The 26,146-nt window shown below is 38.5% G+C and overlaps 3 protein-coding genes and 1 non-coding gene across 4 annotated transcripts; 2 read left to right on the plus strand and 2 right to left on the minus strand.

Moving 5' to 3' along the window:
• Positions 1-356: 356 nt before the first annotated feature.
• LOC125196489 (protein VACUOLELESS1-like) lies at positions 357-6,741 on the plus strand. The gene is made up of 15 exons (XM_048095020.1): positions 357-1,184; positions 1,554-1,844; positions 2,360-2,496; positions 3,114-3,219; positions 3,323-3,415; positions 3,551-3,640; positions 3,921-4,034; positions 4,197-4,304; positions 4,420-4,493; positions 4,567-4,621; positions 5,047-5,222; positions 5,377-5,506; positions 5,656-5,758; positions 6,188-6,285; positions 6,368-6,741. Exons 1-15 carry the CDS (start codon positions 405-407, stop codon positions 6,530-6,532), a joined length of 2,520 nt encoding a protein of 839 aa, XP_047950977.1. The 5' UTR covers positions 357-404; the 3' UTR covers positions 6,533-6,741.
• A 1,366-nt stretch (positions 6,742-8,107) lies between these two features.
• Positions 8,108-9,928, plus strand: LOC125193425 (GDSL esterase/lipase At4g10955-like). Its single transcript, XM_048091215.1, has 2 exons — positions 8,108-8,468; positions 8,739-9,928. Exons 1-2 carry the CDS (start codon positions 8,275-8,277, stop codon positions 9,772-9,774), a joined length of 1,230 nt encoding a protein of 409 aa, XP_047947172.1. The 5' UTR covers positions 8,108-8,274; the 3' UTR covers positions 9,775-9,928.
• A 648-nt stretch (positions 9,929-10,576) lies between these two features.
• On the minus strand, positions 10,577-10,649 carry TRNAR-ACG. The gene has a single exon. It is a non-coding gene; the product is annotated as a tRNA-Arg (tRNA).
• Positions 10,650-15,009: 4,360 nt separating this feature from the next.
• LOC125194017 (callose synthase 7-like) lies at positions 15,010-25,672 on the minus strand. The gene is made up of 42 exons (XM_048092009.1): positions 25,392-25,672; positions 24,360-24,460; positions 24,068-24,180; positions 23,883-23,970; positions 23,696-23,806; positions 23,478-23,600; positions 23,270-23,359; positions 23,086-23,177; positions 22,879-23,002; positions 22,632-22,769; positions 22,479-22,555; positions 22,309-22,396; positions 22,118-22,237; positions 21,911-22,028; positions 21,458-21,789; positions 21,329-21,381; positions 21,103-21,163; positions 20,908-20,989; positions 20,773-20,822; positions 20,604-20,690; positions 20,419-20,523; positions 20,245-20,339; positions 20,035-20,116; positions 19,791-19,954; positions 19,587-19,710; positions 19,367-19,476; positions 19,192-19,282; positions 18,962-19,113; positions 18,750-18,859; positions 18,550-18,669; positions 18,388-18,456; positions 18,123-18,312; positions 17,926-18,037; positions 17,731-17,853; positions 17,536-17,654; positions 17,369-17,452; positions 17,157-17,269; positions 16,856-17,085; positions 15,965-16,762; positions 15,833-15,883; positions 15,566-15,751; positions 15,010-15,451 (listed from the first exon to the last, which is right to left on the minus strand). The coding sequence occupies exons 1-42, from the start codon at positions 25,597-25,599 to the stop codon at positions 15,212-15,214; spliced, it is 5,724 nt and encodes a 1,907-aa protein (XP_047947966.1). The 5' UTR covers positions 25,600-25,672; the 3' UTR covers positions 15,010-15,211.
• Positions 25,673-26,146: the final 474 nt, after the last annotated feature.

The raw sequence follows: 26,146 nt of genomic DNA on the forward strand, positions 1-26,146 counted from the left end.
TATCGTATCGAAAATTACGATATATCGAAAATTCGATAATTTTTAAATATTTTTCAATACAATACGAGCGATATATCATTTTTTCGGTATTTTTCCCCAGCCATATAGATCAGTAGTATTATAACTTGATGAAACTAAAATTAGTAGTACTACTATAGTTCCAATTAACGATATTAATCTTGACCACTTTTGCTAATTAAATGCTAACTCTTGATTGAAATTATAAATTACCATTTTAATTCATAATTTATTTGATCAAAATTAGTTACAACTATTTTATTTAAAAAATTATAATCTATTTAACTGCTCTCTTCTTCTTCGTCACTCCCTAACGGTTTTCTGCAGATCAAATGTGAATCAAAATTCGAGCGAAATCTCACACTGAATCAATCTCAAAAATCGAGATGGCAGGAGTCACCGTAGCGGCGGAATGGCAGCTCCTCTACAATCGCTACTACCGCAAACCGGAGCTCTACCAGATGGAGTGGAAGCAAGTCGACCTCACGCGCAACAAAATCGCGTGCGCCCCCTTCGCCGGCCCCATCGCCGCCATCCGCGACGACGCCAAAATCGTCCACCTCTACGCCGAATCCGCCCTCCGCAGGCTCCGCATCTTCACCTCCTCCGGCCGCCTCACCGCCGAGTGCGTCTGGCGCAACCCCGGCGGCCGCCTGATCGGAATGTCCTGGACCGACGACCTAGCCCTAGCCTGCGTCACGCAGGACGGCACCGTCTACTCCTACAGCGTCCACGCCGAGCTCCTCTCCACCTTCTCCCTCGGCCGGGAGTGCTTCAATTTCGACAACAGCGTCGTCGATTGCGCGTTCTGGGGGAACGGCGTCGTCTGCATCACCGAGGCGCTGGAGATCCTCGCGGTGCCGGATTTCAAGGCGCCTAGGGCGGTTAGATTGGCGGATTGTGGATTGGAGGAGCTGCCGCATTGTATGGCGGTGATTGAGCCGGGGCTTTCGAAATCCGGGGGCGTGGAGGTGCTGCTTGGGGTTGGGGATCACGTGTTGCTGGTGGAGGAGGATGGAATTCAGCCCTTGGCGGCCGGAATTGGACCGTTGCAGAAGATGGTGCTGTCGAGGAAAGGGGAGTTCGTCGCCTCCTTCACTCATGATGGAAGGCTTCTGGTTATGTCCTCTGATTTTTCCAAAGAGTTCATTGATTATACTTGTGAGGTACGAGATGCGATCATATCATAACCCATATTTATGGTGATAATCTAATAACCCTCATTTTATGGAACATAATATCATTTTATGCATGCTGATAAAATGATATTTTATCGTGTATAAATACCATTTTTAGTAAAAATGATGCTTTTGACCCATAAAATGATAGGGTTATTAGGTTATCACATAAATATGAGTTATGATATGATCGCACCCTGTGAGTTACATTGTGCTCTGCTAAGCATTTCTGTTTAGCTAATTCGGTTTAAATTCAATGGCAATGGATTTGTCCTTTGTGTAGATAATTCAATTGGAAATATGGAGTATGGATTAATAGCTTGCACACAATTATACTATCACTTTTAACATTTTCAGTCAGCACTCCCACCGGAACAGCTAGCTTGGTGCGGATCGGATGCTGTGTTACTCTACTGGGAGGATATGCTGTTGATGGTGGGTCCCTATGATGAGCCGGTGCGATACATTTATGACGAGCCAATTATTCTTATTCCAGAATGCGATGGGGTGCGTATATTATCTAACACAACCATGGAGTTTTTGCATCGAGTTCCAGACTCTACAGTGTCAATCTTTCAGATTGGGAGCACATCGCCTCCTGCTTTGTTGTATGATGCATTGGAGCATTTTGATAGGCGAAGTGCGAAGGTAGTCCGTCTTTGATTGCATTTTCTATTATATAGATTTGTTATATACAAACTTGTCTGTTGCCTCAACTTTATACAGTAGAAATGTGGCACATGGAGGTTGTTAGAGTTAAGATAGTTGAAATGAAATACTTAAATGACCAAAGTAGGAAAGGTTCCAAAATTTAGGTTCACACTTCAGAGTGAGCTTTTCTTTCTCTGCCACATCAATTGTTTTACCTCCTTGAAGTTTTGTAATATGCCGACCTGATAAAAAGTTAAAAATTTGAAGGTATATTACCCCTCTCCTTTCCTACCTAGCCGATTTATAGAAATCATTGTACGCTATCCTGTTAGCCTCCCCTACACATTCACTAAGTTGATGTTATTAATATTGAAAATAAAAAAATTGGGATAAAAGATGCATGCTTATTAATGTTAAATATGGTAGTAGACTCATAAAAATTTGATAAGATTGGGATTGTATTCCAAAACTATGCAAGAATTTTTTGAATATTTATATTCTATTATTTGCAGGCTGCTGAGAACTTGAAATTAATCTCTTCATTGCCTGAAGCTGTTGAGTCTTGTATTGACGCTGCTGGCTATGAATTTGATATTTCACTGCAAAGGACACTATTGAGAGCTGCAAGTTATGGTCAAACCTTTTCTAGGTACATTTAGTGCAGAAATTTGCCTCCTAAGAATGAATTTAAGGTTATCTTTTTCCTATTCAAGTTGTGCTAATGAATAATTTTTATTAGATGGTCTACTATTTGTAATTGATATGTGACGTAGTTCGATATTCCAGGTGATTTGTGATCTTCATGTGCATTTTCATCATTTATTTGATTGTTTGTATTTATATGCAGAAGTTCTCATTTTATAGATGAGTACTCAGTATCTATGTACAGGTCGAGGACACTGATTTCCATTCCTAATGTGAGGTGTTATCTTCTGCAATTGGTCAAGAAAGGATTGGAACTGAAATTCTGCTACTATATTGAGAATCTATTTTGGTTGATTTATAGAGTAGATGATAGTCTCAGAAAATCTTACAAATTACTATATTTCTTGTGCTCTGCTTTTTTCATATTTTTGACTCCATACCATCATAAAGTATTGAAATTTGAATGAGTGAACTGAACATATATTGGTTTATGTGTTCCCGTAACTTGGACTTGGCTGTTGTAGTCTAAATTTGGTGTAGTATATGGCGTTTAATGCTCCAAAAAGCAATATCTTCTGTTTTCTTTTCATGTTATTGATACCCATTTGGCTTTTTTGGCAGCCATGTTCGACGTGACAGTGTACGAGAGATATGTCAGATGCTCCGTGTCTTAAATGCTGTACGTGATGTCGACATTGGAATTCCTCTAAGCCTTCAGCAGTACAAGGTGTTGGCATCTGAGTACCTTACGCTAAAATCTCATGTCCTGGCTTCTTACAAAATGCTAGTTTATTTATTTGCTTGTTTGTTTTTCAAATTTTTCTTTGCAGTTACTTACTCCATCTGTTCTGATCAACCGTCTAATTAAAGCCCACAAACACCTTCTAGCTCTGCGACTATCAGAATACCTCGGCTTAAGCCAAGTAAGCTATCAACTTCTTGTAATGTAGTAGTGTATATTTTTTTTAAGAAACAAAATTTATGGGTAGAAAGGAATAAGAGACCTCAAGTAGTGGGCAAATTTGCAAAGAAATCGTTATAATTTGATGCTTGTATAGGAAGTTGTAATAATGCACTGGGCGTGTACAAAGATAACAGCTTCCGCAGTGATTCCTGATGCCACTCTTCTTCAGATTCTACTTGACAAGGTCAGTTTTTCAGTAGTCTATGTTTTAGTTATTTCCCCACAAGAACATGATCATAAGAATCTTGTTACTGACCCAAAGTTTCATGATTAGTTTTATTTACCCTGATTGTTGGCTGCCAGATGTAAGAGCATATAGTTAGTTTTGCAGCAACTTCACTGCATATCTTGGGTTAAGTATACTCACTGTAGCTTGAAGATATGCAGAGGAATATCTTATTTATTTGCACCACTTGTTTGGTTACAAAATGTTTTGTCTAATATAATTATCTATTAGATCTCAGTTGAAGATATGCAAAGGAATATCTTATGCAGCTGTTGCTGCTCATGCTGATAAGCGTGGCCGCAGGAAATTAGCTGCTATGCTAGTTGAACATGAGCCATGCTCCTCTAAACAGGTAGAGTTTTGAGTTTTTTTCTCCCTATTCCCTTCTGTATGCCATATTCCTTCATTACGTGTGTATAGAGACATGATTACGTATTGGCTTGATATCGTCTGTCATTAAAGCTACTTGTTTGACAGTCTTAAGAAACTCCTATATGACGTATCTGTATGTCAGATCCCTCTCTTGCTAAGTATTGGGGAAGAATATTCAGCACTTGTGAAGGCTACCGAAAGTGGAGACACTGATCTTGTTTATCTTGTCATGTTTCATATCTGGAAGAAGGTGTAGTATTGTTTAAGATTAATATTCTCACACATTTATACAGGAGCAAGCTCTAATATATGCTTACATGAATTCTTGGTCAAAGATATTTGATTCACAAATTGCAAAATTTCAGAGTTCGCCAATGGAGTTTTTTTCAACAATACAGGCTAGACCTCTTGCACGTGATCTGTTTATCAAATACGCACGGTAGGTAAAGTACTTATCCTCCCAAATACCATGCGGAAGGGAAGAAATTTGTTTCATTTTGATCTTTTTCCAGGTGTTACAAACATGAGTTCTTGAAGGACTTCTTTCTATCCACTGGGCAACTCCAGGTTAATTACATTTGGTTTTTCCCTACATTAATAATATATTCACATTTACCTGTTCCGTTTGGTCTCTTTTCGTCACTCTCAACATGTTTACGAAATTAGTATGGTTATGTTCTCAAACTGACTTGTGCTGTAGAAGAAACCTGATACTATGGCTTGTCTTTCAAAACTTCGATTCCTATTACTTCTGTCATTTCAGTTTTCTAATTCTATGATACCAGAGATATATTTGCTGGAGTTTCAATAGTCTTTGGAATGACTTAGACATTTGCATTTTTGCACCATTCTCTTGCTGCCTATTGCAGTTTTTTTTGTTTTGAAGATGGTGTTTGGATGATGTTTTTCACAGATCTTTCGATCCTAAGGCCCAACCTTTTACCTCTTCTCTCTATAACATTTGTTGTAATAAAAGGTTTTATATTTTGCAGGAGGTAGCTTACCTCTTGTGGAAAGAATCGTGGGTACTTGCAAAAGATCCGAGGGCCAAAGGATCATCTTTTGGTCCACGCATAAAACTAATCGAAAAGGCCAGCAATCTTTTTGCGGAATCAAGAGAACATATATTTGAGTCCAACGCAGCTGAGGAACATGTCAAACTGTTAAGGTAATTGTTGTGCTGTGGCACTTACAGGCTTGTGACATTTAGAACATGATTTTGTTCTTCTTTGATCCTCTCCACCACAATCCTATCTAATCCCTTTGAAAACTTTTTTTCTATTTCTACTTTAAATGAATCATGCATAGTTTTGTATTTGCAGAATTCAACGTGAATTAGAGGTAACAACAAAGCAGGCTATTTTTATGGATTCAAGTGTCAGCGACACAATTCGCACATGCATTGTTCTGGGAAATCATCGTGCTGCAAATAAAGTTAGAGCTGAATTTAGGGTTTGTATATTCCAAACATTGCCCTGTTGAACATAAAGTAACAGCGATTCATAACTAGCCGTTTTGGGCATGCTTCTGCATTTTCATAGATGGGTATGGTTTTTATTTAGCACAATTAATATTTTTTGAAATACATGAATACGATTCAGGTTGCTGACAAGCGATGGTATTGGCTTAAATGCTTTGCTCTGGCAACAATCCAAGACTGGGTTGCGCTGGAAACATTTTCGAGAGAGAAGAGACCGCCAATTGGTCAGTGTTATGCGCTCATAGTTTATATTTTATGTTCAAATTTTCTTATCTTCATCTTATTCTGGTATTCTTTTCTCTGTTTTTCCATCTGTTATCTTCAGTAGTTTGCATAATGAGCATAAACTTGGCATCCTATGATACGATAACCTTTCCAGTGATAAGATACAGGTCGATCCAATTGACTATCTCTTTCTTTGTGCCTTCTGGCTGCACGAGTTACTTCGAGAATAAGCTTGTTTTCAGTGCAGTAATTGACTGATGGACGCAGATTCTGTTGGTGATGCATGTTGCTAGCTTTTTGTACACGAAAGGCTAACGAGAAAAAACTAGCACGACATTAAGTTCCAAATTTCAGCATATGCTTTTTACTCAATTACTAAACTTGAATCTTTTTCTTAGTTAGTTCCTTTATATTTACATCGTCTCTAGGTTATCGTCCATTTGTGGAAGCTTGCATTGACGCGGGTAAGAAAGATGAAGCACTGAAGTACATACCGAGGCTTTCAGATCTGGGAGAGAGAGCAGAAGTAACTAAACTAGCATGCAATTTTCACTTAGTTTTTTGTGTCTTCTCTTTCACTTGCTGAATGTGCTGTAACTGGCAAACAGGCTTATGCGAAAATCGGGATGGCCCGGGAAGCTGCAGATGCAGCATCTCAATCCAGGGATAGCGAACTGCTAGCGAGATTCAGAGAGTCGTTTTCACAAAATGCTGGAGGTTCTTCGATCTTTGATACTCTTCGCGACCGCTTATTGTTCCAAGCTCTCCTTTAGTTTTGTTTGCTCATTTTTGTAGGGTCATTCAGTTTCAAGGCATAGGTAGGAAGGCTAGAAACTCAATGCATTTATCTCATTTCATAAAGAAGTTGGCAAGACAGATTTTTTACTTGCCACTTTTGTTTTCTTATAAAACGAATGACTATACCACAAAATTTTGAGTCCCATTAACTTCAAAGTTTATACCACAATGATTCTTATATTCATGTGACATATTAGTAATTTACTACTAGTGCACTATAATTAGTTAGCTCCAAGTTTACCTACAATGCAACAATGAATATCAAGATACTATTTCCTTCGTTTCGTTCAAAATGACCCATTCTTTTCAAACTTCTCATTCAAAATGATAATAATTCTAAGAAACAAAAATATGACTCTCTTAACTCTATTATCTCTCTTTAACATATAAAAATAATGCAGAAAATTTACACTACGTTGAAATAGAAATGTGTCACTTTACATAAGATGCAATATGTCTTCGATATGCTAAACATGATAATATCAAGGTACAATGCAAGATACTTAGTAGCATGGGTGAGAGTGTGATAAATATGTATGAGACAAAGTGTAATCTCAGCATTGTGGAGCCAACCGAGCCAACCGAGATACATTGTCACGAATCACGATCCAAATTTTTGAGAGAAAGGACAATCAAACTAGAAATAAGGATAAACATTGTCTTTAGTCACGAGCAATAGTGGAAGCTAGGGTGAGTATTTAATTCAGTTTATTGGCCAAACAGAACCAAACCGAAAAATCAAAATTTTTAAAAATGAAAATTAAATTGAACCAAATTATCCGAAAAACCAAAATCCGAACTATAAAAATCGATTGAAACCGAAAATCTAAAATTTCATAAATATATCTAAAATATCCTTAAAAACGAAACTGAACAATATATCCAATTTTTTTTAAAAAAATCCAAAATCCAAAAATAAAATTTCTATAATTAACACAAATTATATGTATCGAAACAACAATCTTTACAAAATCTAAAGGAAATTAAAACAATTGAAATGAATTTTAATTTTCCATTTTTTTGGATTGGATATTCGATTTTCGATTATTTTGCTCATCACTAGTGGGAACCGAACAGAATCCGAAGAGTATTGTACTCCCTCCGTCCCATAAAAGTTGAGTCGTATTCCTTTTTAGTCTGTCCCAACAAAGTTGAGTCATTTCCTTTTTTTTAACTAAAGACAAAACATCTAATTACTCTTACTTTATTCCATCATTTACTTTACTCTCTCTTTATTTTTCCTACTTTTTTCATCTCTCCTATTTATTTAATATAAATGTTTAATTTTCGTGCCCAAAAGTTTTGTCTCAACTTTTATGGGACGGAGGGAGTATTACATATTGAAATTTTTGAAGAGTGAATGACAAAAATACCCTTGGATGCATTTTCCTTAGCCGTGTTGGAATCCAATGAACTAAATCCAGCGCACATACGGCTCACGTTAGCATCCACCTGGAAACCAACGAGCACGAAATATGACCGTTACCCATCTGAAACTCCCACCCTTCCTTATTCAAAAGCTTCCCATTTTTAAATCAAGCAATTATGGCTTTAGATTTTCCCCCAAATCTATCGCAATAAATCCTCATCCCTCACTCCCAGCATTCAACCATGCTTTAGCACAATTTTCCATTCAATCTTCCTCTTTCCATCTTTACGCGTTCCAATTCATTCCCCGTGTTAGCAGATTCAGGTGCTGTGTTGTTTTCGTTTAGGAATGGCGAAGAAAGGCGCAGAAGAGGCGAAAAGCGAGGTTTTGCAGGCGGTGGAGGAAGCAGGGGGAGACGTAGATTGTGAGAATCGGTTGGAGATTCAAGCTCAAGCGCAGCAGCAGCATCCCTACGCGTTTCATGTGTCTGGACCGCGGAATGTTCCTACCATAAACTGGAGAGATCTCATCAATTCGACTTGGTACAACCGCGATTCGTCTTCTTCTTTGTTGAATTTTCGGTTTGATTGCAGTGTTTGATTTAGTTTTCTGCCGATTTCTCGTTTGTGTGGTGAAATTAGGGATTTACCGATCTGTGCATTGATGAATTAGATTGAATCACAGATACCTAAATCCAAGTCTGATCTGTTGAATTTTGAAATTTTGATATGAAATGCATGAATTCAAGTTGGGAATTTGGGGGATTTGAGCTTATTTTCCTGCTCTAACACGGATTGAATTGAATCAAACAGGAAGGATGGGAAATACAAAAGGACTGTGATTGCTTGCTTCATACAAGCAGTTTACTTGCTTGAACTGGACAGGCAGGAGAGCCGAAGCGAAGAGACCGGTCTCGCCCCTAAATGGTGGACGCCTTTCAAGTACAAGCTGGTGGAGACGCTGATAGACGAGAGAGATGGATCGATATTCGGGGCGATACTAGAATGGGACCGAGCAGCTGCGTTGGCGGATTTCGTGCTCCTGAGGCCGAAAGGTGCGCCGAGGGCTGTTCTGGTGCTCAGGGGGACTCTGCTGAAGAGCCCCACGATCAGGCGCGACATAGAGGATGATCTCCGTTTCTTGGCCTGGGAGAGCCTCAAGGGGTCGGTGAGATTCAGCTGCGCGTTGAAGGCGCTGAGATCCATCTCGGATAAGTACGGGAGCAGCAACGTGTGTATTGCGGGACACTCCTTGGGTGCTGGCTTTGCTCTCCAAGTCGGGAAGGCTCTGGCTAAAGAAGGGGTGTTTGTGGAGGCGCATTTGTTCAATCCTCCATCGCTGTCGCTGGCTTCGAGCCTGAGGAACATGGGGGAGAAGGCTGGGGTGATGTGGAAGAGGGTCAGGGCGATGCTGCCCTCGAGGAGCGCGGGTGGTGATGGTGGTGTCGAGGAGGTGCAATCGTCGGTCACGTTGGGATCAAAGCAATGGGTGCCTCATTTGTATGTGAACAACAGTGACTACATCTGCTGCTACTATAGTGATGATCCGGTCGGGGCGGAGGGGAGTGGTGGTGGTGGTGATAATGGTGATAAGGAGAACGCGAAGCCACTGGAGACGAACACGAACATGAACACGAACACGCCATGTGCGGCTAAGCTCTTCGTGTTCTCGAAGGGGAAGCAGAAGTTCATGGAGGCGCACGGGCTGGAGCAGTGGTGGTCGGATGATTTGGAGCTGCAGATGGCTGTTAATAACAGTAAGCTGATCAGCCGGCAGCTCAAGTCGTTGTACAGTGCCCCGGCAACGACGCAGCAGTCGCCGGCCAAGAGGCCGGCGGCGGCCATGTGAAACTGTGATTAGGTTTGGTTTTGTTTTCAAGAATTTGATCATACAAAGTTCCTCAAAGGGAGCTGAGAAATGAGAAAAAGTTTGTGCTGAATGATCTGATGATTATCTCACATTTGTTTTCTGGTTATTACTGTAATAAATACTATTTGATTCATTTGATTATATATGTATATTAGTTCCTTTTTCTTTTTATGGAAGTATTTTGTTTCTTGTTGCCATTAAATGGTTTGACTGAAAAAGTGGGGGAAAGTAATGAAGATTTAGAGATACTATTTCTTGTTGTAATTCAAATAGAATGGTTTGGTTGAAATAGCGGAGACAGAAATTGATGGAAACTCAAATGAAAATGGTTTAATTGCAACAATAAGGTAATGAAGTTTCTTTTTTTGTTAAAATAATACTAGTCTGTTTTTCTTTATGAAAATGTAATAATATGCACAAACTACTATAAACCTAGCCACTCTTATATAAATAGCCGGTAGCAAATAATTCATATATTTACTTTGATGGAAGAATTAATGCAATAAATAGTGGGGGAGGGGGAGTAAATGAAAATCAAACATAATGAAAGAAATGAAAAATTAATGCAGATTCAAAATTAAAACAAAATAGGTCATATATTTACTTTGATGGAAGAATTAATGAAACAAATTAATATAGTGGGGGAAAAATAAATGAGGATTCAAAAATTATAGTACTGTGTTTACTTTGATGGAAGAATTAATGATATAAATAGTTGGTGGAAAATAAATGTAGATTCAAAATTAAAGCAAAATTAAAACAAAATAATTCAAAATTAAAACGACTCTGCTGGGGATCGAACCCAGAATCTCTGGTTCCGTAGACCAGCGCCTTATCCATTGGGCCACAGAGTCCTTGTTGCTTCTTTTCAGCTATGTTTTAATATAATATATATGAAAGGATTGATCTTACTCCTCAAATTCGAGCTATTTTACTAAAAAAATGAAATACCTAGGGGTGGGTAGGTAAGGTATACCTTACCGTAAATACGGTATACGAAAAAGTCATACCTTTACCTTACCAAAATTTTCGGTATACCTTATTTTCGGTATGACGAATTTCCATACTGATACCGTACCGAAGTTCGGTATACCTGACTTTCAACATCAATTAAAATAGAAAATTAGAGTATTTAGAATATTATTTATATTTTATAGTTTTAAAAATAAATTAAATATAATTTATTCATAATTATATTTATATTTCACAATAGATTTTATAATTTAAAAATGAATTTTATATATAATTGTGTTTATATTTTTGTGGTATATATAGTTTACGGTATATACCTTAATTTACGGTATATACCAAATTTCGGTGTGCAACGGTATACCGCGGTATTTGAAAATTCATATTGTTACCTTACCGGAATCTTTCGATAAGGTATCATACCGTGCCGAAAGTCACGGTATACCGAAAATTCGGTATTTTTTCGACACAATAAGGCCGGTATTTCGGTATTTCGATATTTTTCCCCAGCCCTAGAAACACCTGATACTTCATTCATTGTTTTTTATATAATTTTTTTTACCAAATACTCTTCTCCGGGGCTTAAAGTAGAACATAAACTTGTGAATTTGCACTCGCATACAAGTATCGATCGGGTTCGTGTATTTTTCCATCAAAGTAAATACGCGAATCATTTCGGTGAAGGGCATTCTTGTGAGTCTATGGCTATTGCTTTCTTTCACTAATAATGAAAAACATAGCTATTTATAATTTTTTCCTCCTTCCTCGACGTTTCTTGAATATAACAAGTTTTTTTACTAATTGACATTTTGATTAACTTGTTGTACAAACTACGTAGCAAATTTGATATTCATGTGGACAAGCATTTCCCATCAAAATGAGTGATCACTCATTTTTTGCATCCTCTAATATTTTCTCATTTATTTTATTTTATTAGTGTTTCACACACACCAACAAACAAAACCATTTCCAAGTTTCCAACAACAAATTATGCAATGAGTTACAAATTTATAGTATGAGATTTTGAAAAACATCATGTTATTGCATGTAATAACTTCTTCACTTGAATTTCCTAGCTTGCAATAAACCTTCAAAATAAACATACATATAAACATAAGGAACAATAAAAAACTAATTTACAAATAGTATGAAAAAAAAAACTATTCACAATAAAGTATTTATTATCAATATGTATCAAAATATACAAAATCTTACAACCCTAATCTCCTACTAGCTTCATCTACACATACCATAATACAAAATACACACATATATACATATATTATAAGCCATATACATATATACATGTCCATGATCACGATCATGATCAAATCAAGCCGGAAAAATCATAATCATACGTGCAAAACTCTTGCTGGATATTGGCATAAGAGCAAGAATCAAAACCACTAAAATTGGAATAATTGATGGAATCTATCCCCATCAAAATCTCCTCCAAATCCACAACCTCCGACGCGAAATCGAGCCCATAATAATCCGAGCAATCGAGCGGCCTCAAATCCGGGGACCCCTCCAGCGGCGTGCTGAAGCAAGACGAGTCAAACGACACGTCCCGGTATGCATGGACCGGAGGAGGAGAGGCGGAGGAGTTGATCCTCGGAGGCGGAGACGAGGAGGCCTCGTTTCCGGTGAGTTGTTGGACGAGGCTCTTGAAGTTGGATGAGTCCGTGATGAACACTTTGGGCTTCAACATCTTCATCAAGGTGTTGTTGCTTTGTTGCTTTTTCTCTTGCTTTGTTGATGGAGATGATGATTGCTTTGATTTCTTCCCCATTTTCTTGATTTTGGAGATGATTTTGGAGATTGATGAAAAATTAGGTTGTTTGGATTTGGGAATTTTAGGCTACTTTGCTTAGTAACGGAGGATACAAGGTGGTGATGATATATATGGACTAGCTGTATTTTATTTTATTTTATTTTATTTGGGAAAAAAAAGTAGAGATCATCCCTAGCAAGTAATTGAGATGCCGAAAATGATGTTTATTTATGGCTATATTGATGATATGCTAATATTTGTAGCTATATTGATGGAAGGGAGTGCTAATTAAACCTAGCTAGTGATCAATCTTGGGCGAAGAAATTTGTTTTGGTAGGGTCTGTATGGTGTATATTTTGAGTTTGGAATTTTGAAACGGTATTTTTTGTTATGTTTTGAGGTGTTGATAGAAGTTTTTGCATGCCGATTCACGCAAAATATCAAAAATTAACGGTTTTAATGGTAAAAAATTGCATATTTTGAGTTTGGAATTTTGAAACGGTATTTTTCCTTATGTTTTGAGGTGTTGATAAAAGATTGTGCATGACGATTCACACAAAATATCAAAATTTGACGATTTTAATGGTAAAAATAAATGCAGCATTGAATTCATCATGAACCCTAATTGTGAATTAGTATAAAGTTTTACAAAATCAAACATTCTTCGTGAAATTATTATGCTATTTAAACGACTTTTTTGCGTAAAAGTCTTTTAAAATATAAGGTTTTTAAACGACTTATATTCCGCTAATTGATGTTGTTTACTAATTAAAGTTTTTAAAGTCTCTAATTGATGTAGTTTTGTAGAGATGCAAAATTTGGAGTTTGTAAACGTGGTGGACATGAAGGTTAATTCTTGAAGCTGAGGTTGTGGGAAAATTACAAAATATCACAAAAATAGTTTATTTGATTTGTATGGTGTGAGGTAGACCAACATCTAAGGCACGCTGATAAAACTATTCACTACATTGTCCATTTTCACACACACATCCACATGGATGTGTGCGTTTGTTTGTTAAGATGAGACAGAAAATTTTCACAGTTTTATATTGAGAAAAAAATTATGAATTTAATAGGGCTTTTATCTTGAGAAATTAGAGAGCTTATAATATGACATGTAATTATTAGCATCAATCATGTACAGTTTGTTCACTTTATAATTGTATGTAACTATATGTCTTAGTTTGTTAACTTTATTATTAGTATTTTTTTATATGTGACTCATTCTTTTATGGTTTGGGAATTATATAAGTACTTCATCCGTCCCATAAAAGATGTCATATTTTCCTTTTTGGAAAAAATTCTCTCTCATATGAATATAAAAATTATATTTTCTCTCTTCATTTAACATATAAAACAAAACCTTCTAAAATTTCGTGTCATATTACAAGTGTAACATCTTTTGTAGGACTGAGGGAGTAATAAAAAAGAATAGATAGATATTTTGATGCTGATCATTAGGTGTGAAATGTGAAATAGCCATCAGGAATAATAGTAATATTATATGAAGATAATGAACATGATAATGATAAAGAGGAGGAAAATTTTTCTACCTAACAAAGACAAATAATTAAATTATAATATTAGTCTTTTCAATTAGGTATATAAATACAGTATCCAAATCTTGAATTTTGGCGTTGGCTGTCTTTCTATTATTAATATAGCCGCTTTCACATACCATTATTCCATATAATTCGGCGTTTCATTTATTTGAAAGCAACATTTTACTAAAATATATTTATGTCAATTTGATTACTACATGAATAATATACTAGTACTATATACTCACTCCGTCCAAAAAAAACAATCTCATTTGGTCATTTTAGAGCGTGCATAGTAGTCTCATTTCGAAAATGAAAATTTCTCATACTTTATCTACTTTTTCTTCTTATCTCTCTTACTTTTTCATCACTCACATTTACTTTTCTTTTTCCCTCTTTTATTTTATCTTTTTTTTTCTATAGTATCTTTTACTTTACCAATATCACGTTAAAACTGTCATCCACAAATGTGATTATTTTTTGAATATCGTTTGCTATTATGGTAAAAGAAAACATGAGTTTGAGACATTTTTAAACGCTCAAAGTTGGAGACACTAAACAAAAATAAGACAAGATATAAACAAAAAGCAGCCACAAAATACAATTCATCAAAATCAAATAGATAAAACATCTTCATTATAGTTTACTACCTCCGTCCCTCAAATTTTGACACATTTTGACCCGGTACGGGTTTTAAGAAATGTAATAGAAAGTGAATTGAAAAAGTTGATAGGATGTGGGTCCTACTTTTAAAGTATTAGTTTCATAATAAAATGTTTTTAGGAATGAGTTAGTAGAATATGGGGTCCACTACAAAAAATGGTAAAAGTGAAGTGTGTCAAATTTTCAAGGACGGACCGAAATGATAAACTGTGTCAAAATTTTGGGCGCAGAGATAGTATAATTTATACGATCTAATTAAGTGAAGAATGTACAAACTTGTATATGTATATTTCACCTAAGTAAGAGTGCTACAACTTGATTATAGATAACTAACATCTACAAGATTTTCCCATACAGAAAATAATCAACACAAGAATGTGTTGCCCTAGGCAGAAACATGGAAACCCAACGAGGGCAGACCCGAAACCCGATGAGCTAGCCCGATTGACATCCCTAACGATAACGATGATCAAGTGAAGGCCGCCTTGTCTTTCTTCCCTGCCAATATCATCGAAATCTGGAGGCCTCGGCTGAAGGCTTGGTTGAAGAGGAGACGCGTCTGGAACTCGGACACGAAGGGGAACCACGACAGCACCACGATGGGCATGAAGATCACCATCCCCATCACTGCTTCAAACGCCCGAGCCAACTCCCTCACCGAGTCCCACGCCCCGATTCGTTTCAAACACGGCCTGCATGCTTGAGCAATCTGCACAACCATGGCTCATACATGAGATATACAATGCAAAACCTCATCACAAATATGCATAACTTCGAAACACAAGCTCCGGGGCAAGAGGAAACACGCGTAGAGCGTGCTTACCAGAACAAGGGCCCATCCGGTGGGCATGAAGGCCAAAATGGCAGCAAAAATATCGCCCACGACTAGGCCACACACCACGAATAAAACGGTCATCACTGACACGAATCCGAGGAACAGAAGTGCTTTCAAAATCCTGAACATCAGCTGAAAATCGGTTCCAAATTTTCGCCTCCCCATTGACACCATCTGTTCCAAAACGGACGACAACTATCTTAGCATAAACAGAACGTATCGATTTAAGGCAACGAATCAAGTAACGAAGCATACCTTTAGTACCAGAAGCACAGTTGCCATAACAAACCAAGACAGTCCATAAACCTACACAAAACCGAATGGAACGATGAGCAAATGTAGAAAAATCCATGAAACGAAATATCGTGAACAGAGCGATGTTCTTACCAGGAAGTCGTCGTTGCCCTGTGATATCTTGAGGTGATAGACAATCCCATATTGGTAGATGAAGAATCGAAACGAGAGGAGAATCTCAAGCAGTTTACCACGTAGGTTCGTGTACTTCAAGTGTTCCTGCTCTTCGTTCCACCACGATTCCCAACTTTTATCAGGCGCGATCCCAATGCCACCACGGTTCCCCATCCACCTCTTCCAATCCGTCCAGTCATCTACCGTCTTTTGCCACTCAAAACCAGACGGATTGAATACGAACGGAGCAAACAGCCAGGACGCCACGAGGAACCACATTGAAAACGTGATGAAGAGGTACAGCGACGAGCTGCTGGAAGCGTGCCCGTAGACCTCATAAAGGATCAACAATATGAAAAGCTCCAGCCCTTTCACAAAGTGGCTACGCGAATACAACCTGTAGTTATCGGCAAATTTGGCGTGAAAGACGACAAAACCACGGCCTGTGGCTCGGTACTTGGAGCCTCCGTGTAAAAGCGTTCTGCCAAAATAATGTGCTTTCGTTCCAAGCTGAAACGTGAAGAACACGGACGCTAGCTGGAGCTGCATGACGATAAAATCACCAATAGCGTTGCGAAAACCTCGTTCGAGGCCTATTTCCATCACCATGGGTAGAATGAGCAACAAGCCTAGCTGAAAGAAAGACTGTGAAGCCAAAGCCTCTTCAAGCGCTTTGCTCTGATGAACGGACGGATCCCTCAATATACGCCTTTCCAATCCACTCAACGCCATGTATAATCTTCCGTATAAGAAAACATAGACTGTAAGCACGGTAACCTGAAAGAAATTACGAAACAGCCTTTGGTATCAGAGCGAGAGAAGCCTTAATGCACGATGTGTATCATTCGACAAATAATTGAACTCGTATACCATGCTACTGAAGTAAAAGCCAATTGTGGTGAAGTAGAACGACAGCATACGGTAGAAATCAAACTGATGTCCAAGCCGATAGACATCTCGACTAAGAGTCTGCTCCCCGTTGCCATTTGCAACCTTCGCCTCGAAAAGAGATATCTGATTCATGCCAACGTCTCGTCCCTTGCCTACTTGAATATATTCGTGATGCGTGACGTATCCCCTTCTAAGTGTCGAATTGTAGCCTGAAATTGGTAGCTCGATCAAACATTAGAAATTGTAACATATTCACAGATGAGCGTCGAGTTGATAGTACCAGAGAATATGTCTTCACTCAAGTTTATCGTTTTCGAAGCTTTGCTTATGCCTCCTCTTGTCAAGTGGAAGATTCTATCGAAAATATCAGGATGTCCGTAATGAAACCTTACCCTACAAAATAACAAGGAAAAAGCAATGGTTAGCAAATTGCACGACATGTTCAACCAAAATATGATTCGAAGACTAACGAATACGCAGCTGCAGATTTACCTTAGGGGGTTCGCCAAAACTCTTTGACCGATCGTCACGAAACTGGTTTCTTGATTGGACATGAACCAAGCTAGTGAAGAAACACTGATCAAAGGAAAATGTAAGCATATTCATATACTGTTATATGTACAGTATTTTGCTTTAGTCCTCAAAATGCAAATACAGACCTTCCTGTGAAAATGTGCTCCCTTAGTCCTAATATCGTTGGTGTTCGATCTCCATGATGAGTCGTCAAAAGCTCCTCCAAAACATTGCGCATTTTGAAAGCCTCTTCGAAGTAGTTGTCCTGTTGAAACATAATCAGATACTTACTCGCTCATGTAGGTAAATCCGAAAAGAGGAAAGGGAGAGAGATTACAGACCTGATTCATGTCTATGGTTTGCAAGGCTTCCCCCCGAGTAAAAATGATAGCATGATTTTGATTCTCCGGCTTGCCTTCGCCAATTTCTGTAGGGGGACCGGGAAGCTTGATACGATAAATTTCCTGGAATCGCAATGCATGACTATTAGACCAGATGACATATAGGTATGACCGGTGTTAAGGTTAATCGTATACCTCATCCAGCTTCTCGCCTCCCTTGACCAGAACGGAATAGTAAACCTTTTTCGTCATCCCGCCAATAGTCTCCTCTCTCTCATCTATATAAGCAATCCGTAGCGATGGATACCTTGAAATTTCGAAATACTGTCAACAGATCATACTCAAATAGACGCGGACACTCAATTGCAAACGAGTTTAAGTCTTCAACTTACACCAACATAAGATTCAAAATATTGACATAACAGCTCCTGTCATGTGCATCACTAGATTTTTTCTGGTTCCCGTAAACCTGACAAGATACAACGTAAGTGAACTTCATGTCGGCTAGAGCTTCTGCTTTTTCCTTGAGGATTCGGTAGTCCCTGTGCTTTACATCGATTGCCCGGTATCCACCAAATATGGCTGCCAAGAATATGAAAATATTTATCACTAAAAGCAACATACTAGAAAACTTAACTATAGAAAGTCTCAACCAACCATTATCATCAGCAAAATCCAGAAAACACTGAAGCTCCAAAGTCTCGCGGTAATACATCATTCCTCTCACTGGTGATTCAACGACCCCCGAAAAGAGAAACAAAAAAATTAATATAGACATAAAACAATGTTCAGAAATACTAGCATTTATAAATTTCTGACCTGTACGGGCGAGTGTTTGGCCCCTGTAAGACACCCACTGACGATCCAACTCTAAACGGTCTTTATTGGCAGCATCGAATTTAGGATCCATGATTCGCTCCTCGTAGTTTTTCCACTCATCTTCACAATGGTTAAGAAGAATAGAAGAGTTTAGTGAACCATCTCAGATATTATACGAAAACGATAAACTTAATACTCACCGGGATATATTTTCTGAAGATAAAACAGGGTTGTAATACCATCCTCGTTTTCTTTGTTGAGCTCGTCGGTTGAATAAAGGACGGACTCTTTGTAATAAGGAGTCAAAACACTGAACAAACACGGTAACATTTAGCAACATGTAAGAAAATGTAGTGAAATGTGAAACGAGAGAAACTTGAAAAGACGAGTAATCAGCCATTTGATAACTGACCTGAAAGAGAGCATGTTGCGAACTTTAGGCGCGTTTGGCATGATCATAAATAAAGAGTTCGCAAAGAAAGTAGTCCGCCTACGAGCTTCCAAATTCATTGGCACATTGATTGCTGATTCTTTCACAGTCAACAGTAAATGAAGCCTGACAACCTGTTTAACAGAATGTGAAACAATTAAAGATGGGAGCGAAAAGCACAGGAGAGAATTAATCTTCGAAACCACCAATACCTTCTCCATCCAGGGCCCACTTTGCAAGAGGTCGATGTTTACCCTTTCGAACTTCTGTTCTTTCCTTTCATCTTGATGGAATGCCAGCACTCTACGCAAAAAATTTCGATAACTATCAAACTTTTGAAAATAACTAGTATGTTAGCGGATAGTGGGAATTTTCGGATAGACATACTCGTGCCCATTCTCCATGACATCTTGAATGATGATCTCTACAATATCTTGGAGTTTGTTGATGATCTGAGACCGATATAACTCTATATCATCATCCTCGTGGTCTTCCATCTTCCGATTCAAAAAATAAAACAGTATATAGCATTAGCAAGAGACATGCAATATCGATATTGCTTCAACAAAATATAAAATAAAACTTGAAAATTAGTGGTGTAACTTACTAGTAGGTTTAGAAATTTATCCAACTTATCACTCAACATTGGTAGTCCACTCATCTTGAATTTCTTCAAGAATCTTTTCTGTTGGAGGCTGTTTTCGACTTCTTGACAAATTTGCAATATGATTCTAGAGTGGTGAACAAACAATACAAGCAACTTGTGTTAGAAGGATCGAAATGAAACAAGCAAAACTGATAATAGACTTACTTCTTATCCCCTTTATCTTGCAGAAGAGCGAGAAGCAAGTCCCTCAACGACTCATAGCATTCGATTATTGCAAAATACATGAAATCGTCGTTCTTGATTTTCCTGATGAGGTCAGCATCTTCCCGTTCCTTGAAATCTTTAGCCATGTCCAATGCTATTGGAATCTATCAATAGTAAGACAATGAGTCGTGCTAAAAGTGCGTTAAAAGTTAAGACGTGGAGTATAAATTAGACATATTCTTACCTTGCTAGCGAGCAAGAAAGGAGGCCACTGGACGACAGATACATCACTCGATGAATATGGCACAAGCAGCAGGTTTCTCTCCCTGGAAATTGATTATGGAATTTTTCATGAATCGTGTTAAAACGTCTTTATGACAGAATAGAGATAGAAGCTTCTTCTCCGATGACTCCACGTAGTTGAAGTCACGTTAAAACTAAAGCATTACTATACCTGTGGCTTATTAAATCTTCATTTCTCATGGATAAAATGAACTCATTCCACATCTGAGAGAACTTTGCGATGTTTATTCTCTCCAACGTGTCATCCTGTGCCATAGCAGTTTCTCGATAATTTATTACAATGTATTTACATTGGAGCACCGAGCGACCAAAGATACCTACATACCTGCTGGTGTTGTCTGCTTTCGTCTTTGGAATATGGAACGAGGCGTCTGCTGAAAGCTGAGGGAACAGATTCGAATCTTGCCCTTAACATACCAAGAGTTCTTATCTACAATTGGAAACATGGAGTTAAAATTTGGAGCATACGCTTCCTATTTTATCAAACAAAATAGCTGAAATATCTCTGACCTCTCCAAGATGACTGAAGGCTCCATAAATCCCACCAATGATAGTAGCAAAGATCGCATACCATATTTGTGTATCCATGAAGTAGACCTGTATGCAAAGAAAAATTTTCAAACGTCGAAGCCATTTTTATCAGAAAGTATTGCATTGATTAGAGTTTCTCATCACATACCAGAACGACCGGGGCCCATATTGCAATAACGACAGCAGAATTGTGAGTAACTGCATCGGTTCGTGCTAGATTAGTTAGGCCAGGGCCTCAAAAGCAACACAAAACAGAATATATCTTGTAACGAAATGCTATTACCGTTTGGGAAAAACTCATGCCAGTCATAGCTACTGACTTTGAGGTTCATGATAATCCATGTTGGTTGAATCAATGGCAATATCTAATTCAACATGAAAAGGTAGTGAAGACAAGAAAATGCATATCTCTAGGAGAAGACGAAAATTATTCGAAGAGCAACTTTAACATAACTTCCCATTTATAGAAGCAACTTACCTCAAAATAATAGCTGAATGCAAGCTTGCTTATTATCAGTGTAACCCAATAGAGTGTGTATCTAGCAAAAAGAAGGTTTTCATCAAGGTTAGGTGCAATCTCGATTTAATCTAAGAAGTCTTCGAACACGTTATTCTTAATAGGTGCATGTCCTTGAAGTCATACATAAAATAACAATACAAAAACCAAAGACAGATAGTACAACGAGAAAAGGCGATTATCTTACTTTAAAAGGGATAGCATGTCTTCGTGCATTCCTCTTCCGACATACAACTTTGGCTGGAATATGAGGAGGGCCGTTAGTTCAAAACGTACAAGATATTGTCTATAACGAAGAGGAGTGTTAATTACTTGCCTGAGACCACCACATTAGGATGCTAATGATGCGCCAGTTTGAACGCTCCATAGATCTCCGCAAACAAGGTAGTAAAAATAGTATGGCCGAGAGTATATTGGGCACCAAATATATCGCAACGCAATAGTAGTAGAGAGACTGCGTCTGCCAATTTCCTCCCAAAGTGTTGAAGAATCTTATAATCCCTCTTGGGTTTTGAACAGATCTTGAATATGCTATTGGCATGACTACGAGCCAAAATGCAGCAAATGCGAGTTTCAGAAGGTAGCGGAATGTCTGAGTGTATTTCAGGGTCCTCCAGGCATTAAAGCTGAGGACGATATCCAAGATAGCTGGAGAAAAGATCAGAGACATGTTATGAATCATTTTACAACGGAAATAGCATTCGAGACAAGAAAGGATGAGAGAAAGCCCTGCACAAACATACACGACGGATAGGGGGTAAAAAGTTACCTTGTAGAAAATTTAAAATAGCTGCTGTGACGAAGATGCTCGAGACACTTTGGAGTACGTTATCGTCAAACAGAGCATTTGAGGATATACGTTGATGCCATGCAATGATAATCATAGCCTGATAAGAACACGTATCGAAAATTTCTCATACGCATCATGACTAATAAGAAGCCATAACAGTTAAGTAGCAGAAGCAATTTGAATTACCTGGAGGGCCAATATGAAGAAGATCCACATTCTGTCAAAACTCCGGTAAAGGTGCCAAAACGTACGCAGTTCAACAAAATTTGTCTTTGGTTTTCTCTTTCCTACGGCCTTGTTATTTTCCTGTGTACATGAGAAAATGCCATGTTTTAAAAACCGAACTTGAGCCTTGTACGATGATACACAGTGCATACCTTGTTTACTGGCTTTATTACATCGGAATGCACGAAGAAATCAGCTTTCCGATCCCAAGGCCACCCCAACTTAAAACACTTGTCAGTCCTAAGAACAAAGGGAAAAGGAAGTCAAGAATCAAATAACATAGATATCACGTTTAGTTCGACTAAATAGACAGTAAAGTAACCAGAAATATTCGTTAAGATCGTCATAGTTCCTCCACTCCGAGTGGCTTGATTTCCCATTTTTGTTTCTCCTAGCTTCCTTCAAGAATAGAGATAAAAGTTTCAAACCAAAACTAAAGAAATAAGCTAAGTAGCATAGAGAGAAAGATCTTTACCTTTTGCATAACCTCATATATAGGTGTCACGACATCCCTCAGAAACGACTCCTCGCCTTGCGGTGCTACTGTCTGAGATGTAGCCCCGATTTCAGGCTGAGCATTGTTAAATAGAGTTCCATACATGTCATGGGCCATCTGTGATTCGGTAAATACAAAAGAGTCACTATTTTCAACTCATATTCATGTACAGCTAATCCCAAAAGGATTTATCGATTCATCGGGCCGACAGCATATGGAGGCATACCCGGTGAAAAATATAGCAAAGGCATTCTGGCATAAATCGAAGGTTTGAAGCTTCACCCCAGATAAGGAGATAGAGTCCAATGTAAAGAAGCTGTGACTGTTGCCTCCTGTCGCCCCACGGACACCTGCAAGAAGAACGATAAAATTAAAATCGTTGCTTTGTTAAGGCATTAGGCGATAACGTAGCCATGTAAATCAGTGAACTTACTCCAGATTAGATGCGGTGTGCAAGTATTTACACCATGATTGATAATTCTTGAATACCTTTTCCATCAGTTTTTCGACTGTATTGCCATCCAACTGCAGTACCGTTCGACAGAAAAATGCATGATAATAAGAAGCAGTTCGCTACAAAGAAGAGGCGCGCAAATGAGAAATAAACAAACGCTTACGAGTTCATAGTCCTGAAGGCTCTTATTCCGTACATCCATATTAGCAAGAAGCAATATCAAGTGCTCCCGCTGATTCGCTACATTCCCTTTCTTCAACACCGACATGAGACCAAACAAACTCAAGTCAGCTTATCTCAGCTATCTCGCGAGTTAACAGTCAAAACGTAACGAAAGCCATTTGGAAGGATAAACGAGCATTCCACTGTACCTGGAAACCAAAGCGTAAAGAAAGCCATTCGAGAATATCAACTACTCTTCTCTCCTCGCCGTCAGGCATTTGGAACATGGGAAGATCATCTACACTTTGGATAGCACTAAGTGCTGCTTTTATCTGATTAGCAGATACAACAAGAATTGTCATTTAAATTCATATTTATCTTTCGATAATAAGGTTTCATAAATGATGTGAATCTTCATAAAATAAACCTCGGGGAGTTCCATGATTGCTGGTTTCACGCCAACAGCGTACAACGGCAGAATGTTGTAATGCTTGTACTGTTCCTTTTTCTCCTCGACATCTTTGGCATATCTTTGAGTCTGCATTTAACATCTTGAGTTGAGTAATATGAGTAATTATTAGACCCGAATTACTCAAAACCAACAGAAGCCAAACCTTATTGTCAACTTTCTCCGGAGGTACAACAGTAATAAGGACATCATGCAACACAGTAGCAATTTGATACATCTTAGCCATCTCTTCCCTGTAGAGGTAGTTAATACGATATTAAGGTCGAAACGTGTGTATTCACAATGTGCCAACGTTATTTTGGTATATGATTAGCTTCAGATGAGGCTTACGGTTTTTTGGTATATTGGCCCTCTCGGATGTTTTTCTCGTAGAAGATCTGATAAAATCTCTGGATTTCTCTGGGATCATTCGAGGCAAGTATGGGTTTCGTCTCTTCATCTTCCTGCAACCGTACAGTATCCAATGATGAACAAATAAGCAGATAACAAAATGATCAGAAATGCAACAAGAATCTGTTGAATAACGACGGTATCAAACACATACAGAAAAGTAGAAAGTGCCCAGTAAAAAGAGAGATGGGTTGATATCTAATAAAACCAAAACCAACATCATCAGGCCTACCTTTTCAAGTCTGTGCAGCAAATACGTCTTGAACTGCCGAATGCCCCTCCCACTTGAGGTTGGGTCCATCCGGTGTGCTTTCTCAAATGCATGGAAACGGCCTGATCCATAGTTACAAGAAACCAATAAGTAGAAGTCAAAGTAGGAAACAGCGATGCATGATATAAACGCGTAAAAGCAATAGCTAGATGCAGTGTTAAAATCGGAGAACTTGATTTAGTCCAAAAAATGGCGGAACAGCACACAAAATGAAAGATAGCTAGCTTCATACATTCATACCAGAGGCTTTTAGATGGAATGCAACTCCTTAAAAGGACAGTAGAGATTCGACCAAACAGTAGAGATATATAATGAAACAGAATATTACTAAAAACAACACCTTTATAACCACAAACTAGACACCCATACTAAAACCCACACTCTTCTTTGACTAGAGAATCAACCAAGAACACCACATCACTAGAAACTTGATCAGCAATCAAGGTATAAGCAACCGATCCTCCACGTGACAAGGTGACTACGTGGCCATCAAAAGTCAAGAAAGGGAAATGGATAACAAGTAAAATTGTTCCTTCATAAACCAAAGGTCTCCTCCCATTCTTGGTCCCCCGGAGGGACCGGGGACTTAAAAGAGCCGATGCACTTCAGATTCCCTATTCCTTAACACTTCACACACTCACAAAAGGCTGGAATCTCCAACATAATGGTTGAAATTTATAAATTATGGCATATTCTTTTATATATGCAGTCATGAAACTTTGAGGGGAGCTGGGGTGGGCCACATTGGCCGCCTGAATCTAAGGAATCAATGCTGTTAGCAACAAAAAAAAGCCAAAATATTCCACAGAATCCTAATCATTACTGTCCATTTCACCCAAAACCAACAACATAATCAGTAGCAACACCACTTCAACAAATAAGTAGATGATTGAAATTTCCAAATCATGGCATATTCTCTAATATATGCACTCATTAAAAAAGACATAATATTCCACAGAATCACAATCAAATTAGCAAGAAAAGACTACTCACACAAGTAAGCAACCCGGGGATTCTCCTTCTCAACTTCATTAGCCACGCGGAGGATGGGGGCGATGGAGGCCAGCGACGACGGCACGAGCTCGCTGTCCACGGCTGCGCTGTCGTCGGCGCGGTCCACCATGGTGGGGCCCCTCGAGGCCCCCCTCCTGTAAGGCAAGCTCGGGCTGAGCTCGCCCTTTGTCCCACTGGAACTCGCCATGATTTTTCAACGAAGGGAGATGGTAAAAATTGAATCTTTTGCGAGTGTATATATAAAAGAGAAAAAGAGGAGTGGGAAAAATTCATTCTTTTGTGGCGCTGCTTTTTTGATTCCTGAGGGAGGAAGGAAAGAATGTGGGGTAAGGTGAAGGGAGAGTGGAAGTGTTTGTTTTGGAGTGTGATGGAAAAGAAAAAGCTCTGCTTTTGCTTAGTGTGGGTGTTTTTGCTTTATGGGGTTTTGCCTTTGTTTAATCAGAAGCGCACTAGCTGTGTTGTGGATTGTTGATTGATGCGTACGAGGAAGTTTCAGGAGGAGGGGAATTGTGATGGATGCGCCGACGCCGTTGCCGGTTCTTGAATTGAAATGGCTCCGACATTTCACTGTCAGCAGCGCTTTACGACATGCAACTATGTTAGGGAGAAAGAGAGAATGGAAATTTTTGTTTTTTTTCCTACTTTTTAAAAAATTGCCATTTTGGAGAGAAATTATTTTGATTGAGCCAATACTTTGTATCCGACGTGGATCGTGTATTTTACTATTGATCTAA

This window comes from Salvia hispanica, chromosome 6 (assembly GCF_023119035.1).
Source record: "Salvia hispanica cultivar TCC Black 2014 chromosome 6, UniMelb_Shisp_WGS_1.0, whole genome shotgun sequence".
NCBI lineage: Eukaryota > Viridiplantae > Streptophyta > Magnoliopsida > Lamiales > Lamiaceae > Salvia > Salvia hispanica.

Coding starts and splice junctions, on each gene's coding strand:
- LOC125193425 (XM_048091215.1), top strand. CDS start 8,275: ATGGCGAAGAAAGGCGCAGAAGAGGCGAAAAGCGAGGTTTTGCAGGCG. Junction 8,469..8,738: donor GATCTCATCAATTCGACTTG/GTACAACCGCGA, acceptor TGAATCAAACAG/GAAGGATGGGAAATACAAAA.
- LOC125194017 (XM_048092009.1), bottom strand. CDS start 25,599: ATGGCGAGTTCCAGTGGGACAAAGGGCGAGCTCAGCCCGAGCTTGCCT. Junction 20,823..20,907: donor GCATGAGTTTTTCCCAAACG/GTAATAGCATTT, acceptor GAACCGATGCAG/TTACTCACAATTCTGCTGTC. Junction 15,752..15,832: donor CTGTGCTTCTGGTACTAAAG/GTATGCTTCGTT, acceptor GTTTTGGAACAG/ATGGTGTCAATGGGGAGGCG.
- LOC125196489 (XM_048095020.1), top strand. CDS start 405: ATGGCAGGAGTCACCGTAGCGGCGGAATGGCAGCTCCTCTACAATCGC. Junction 4,035..4,196: donor AGCCATGCTCCTCTAAACAG/GTAGAGTTTTGA, acceptor TCTGTATGTCAG/ATCCCTCTCTTGCTAAGTAT. Junction 5,507..5,655: donor AAGTTAGAGCTGAATTTAGG/GTTTGTATATTC, acceptor AATACGATTCAG/GTTGCTGACAAGCGATGGTA.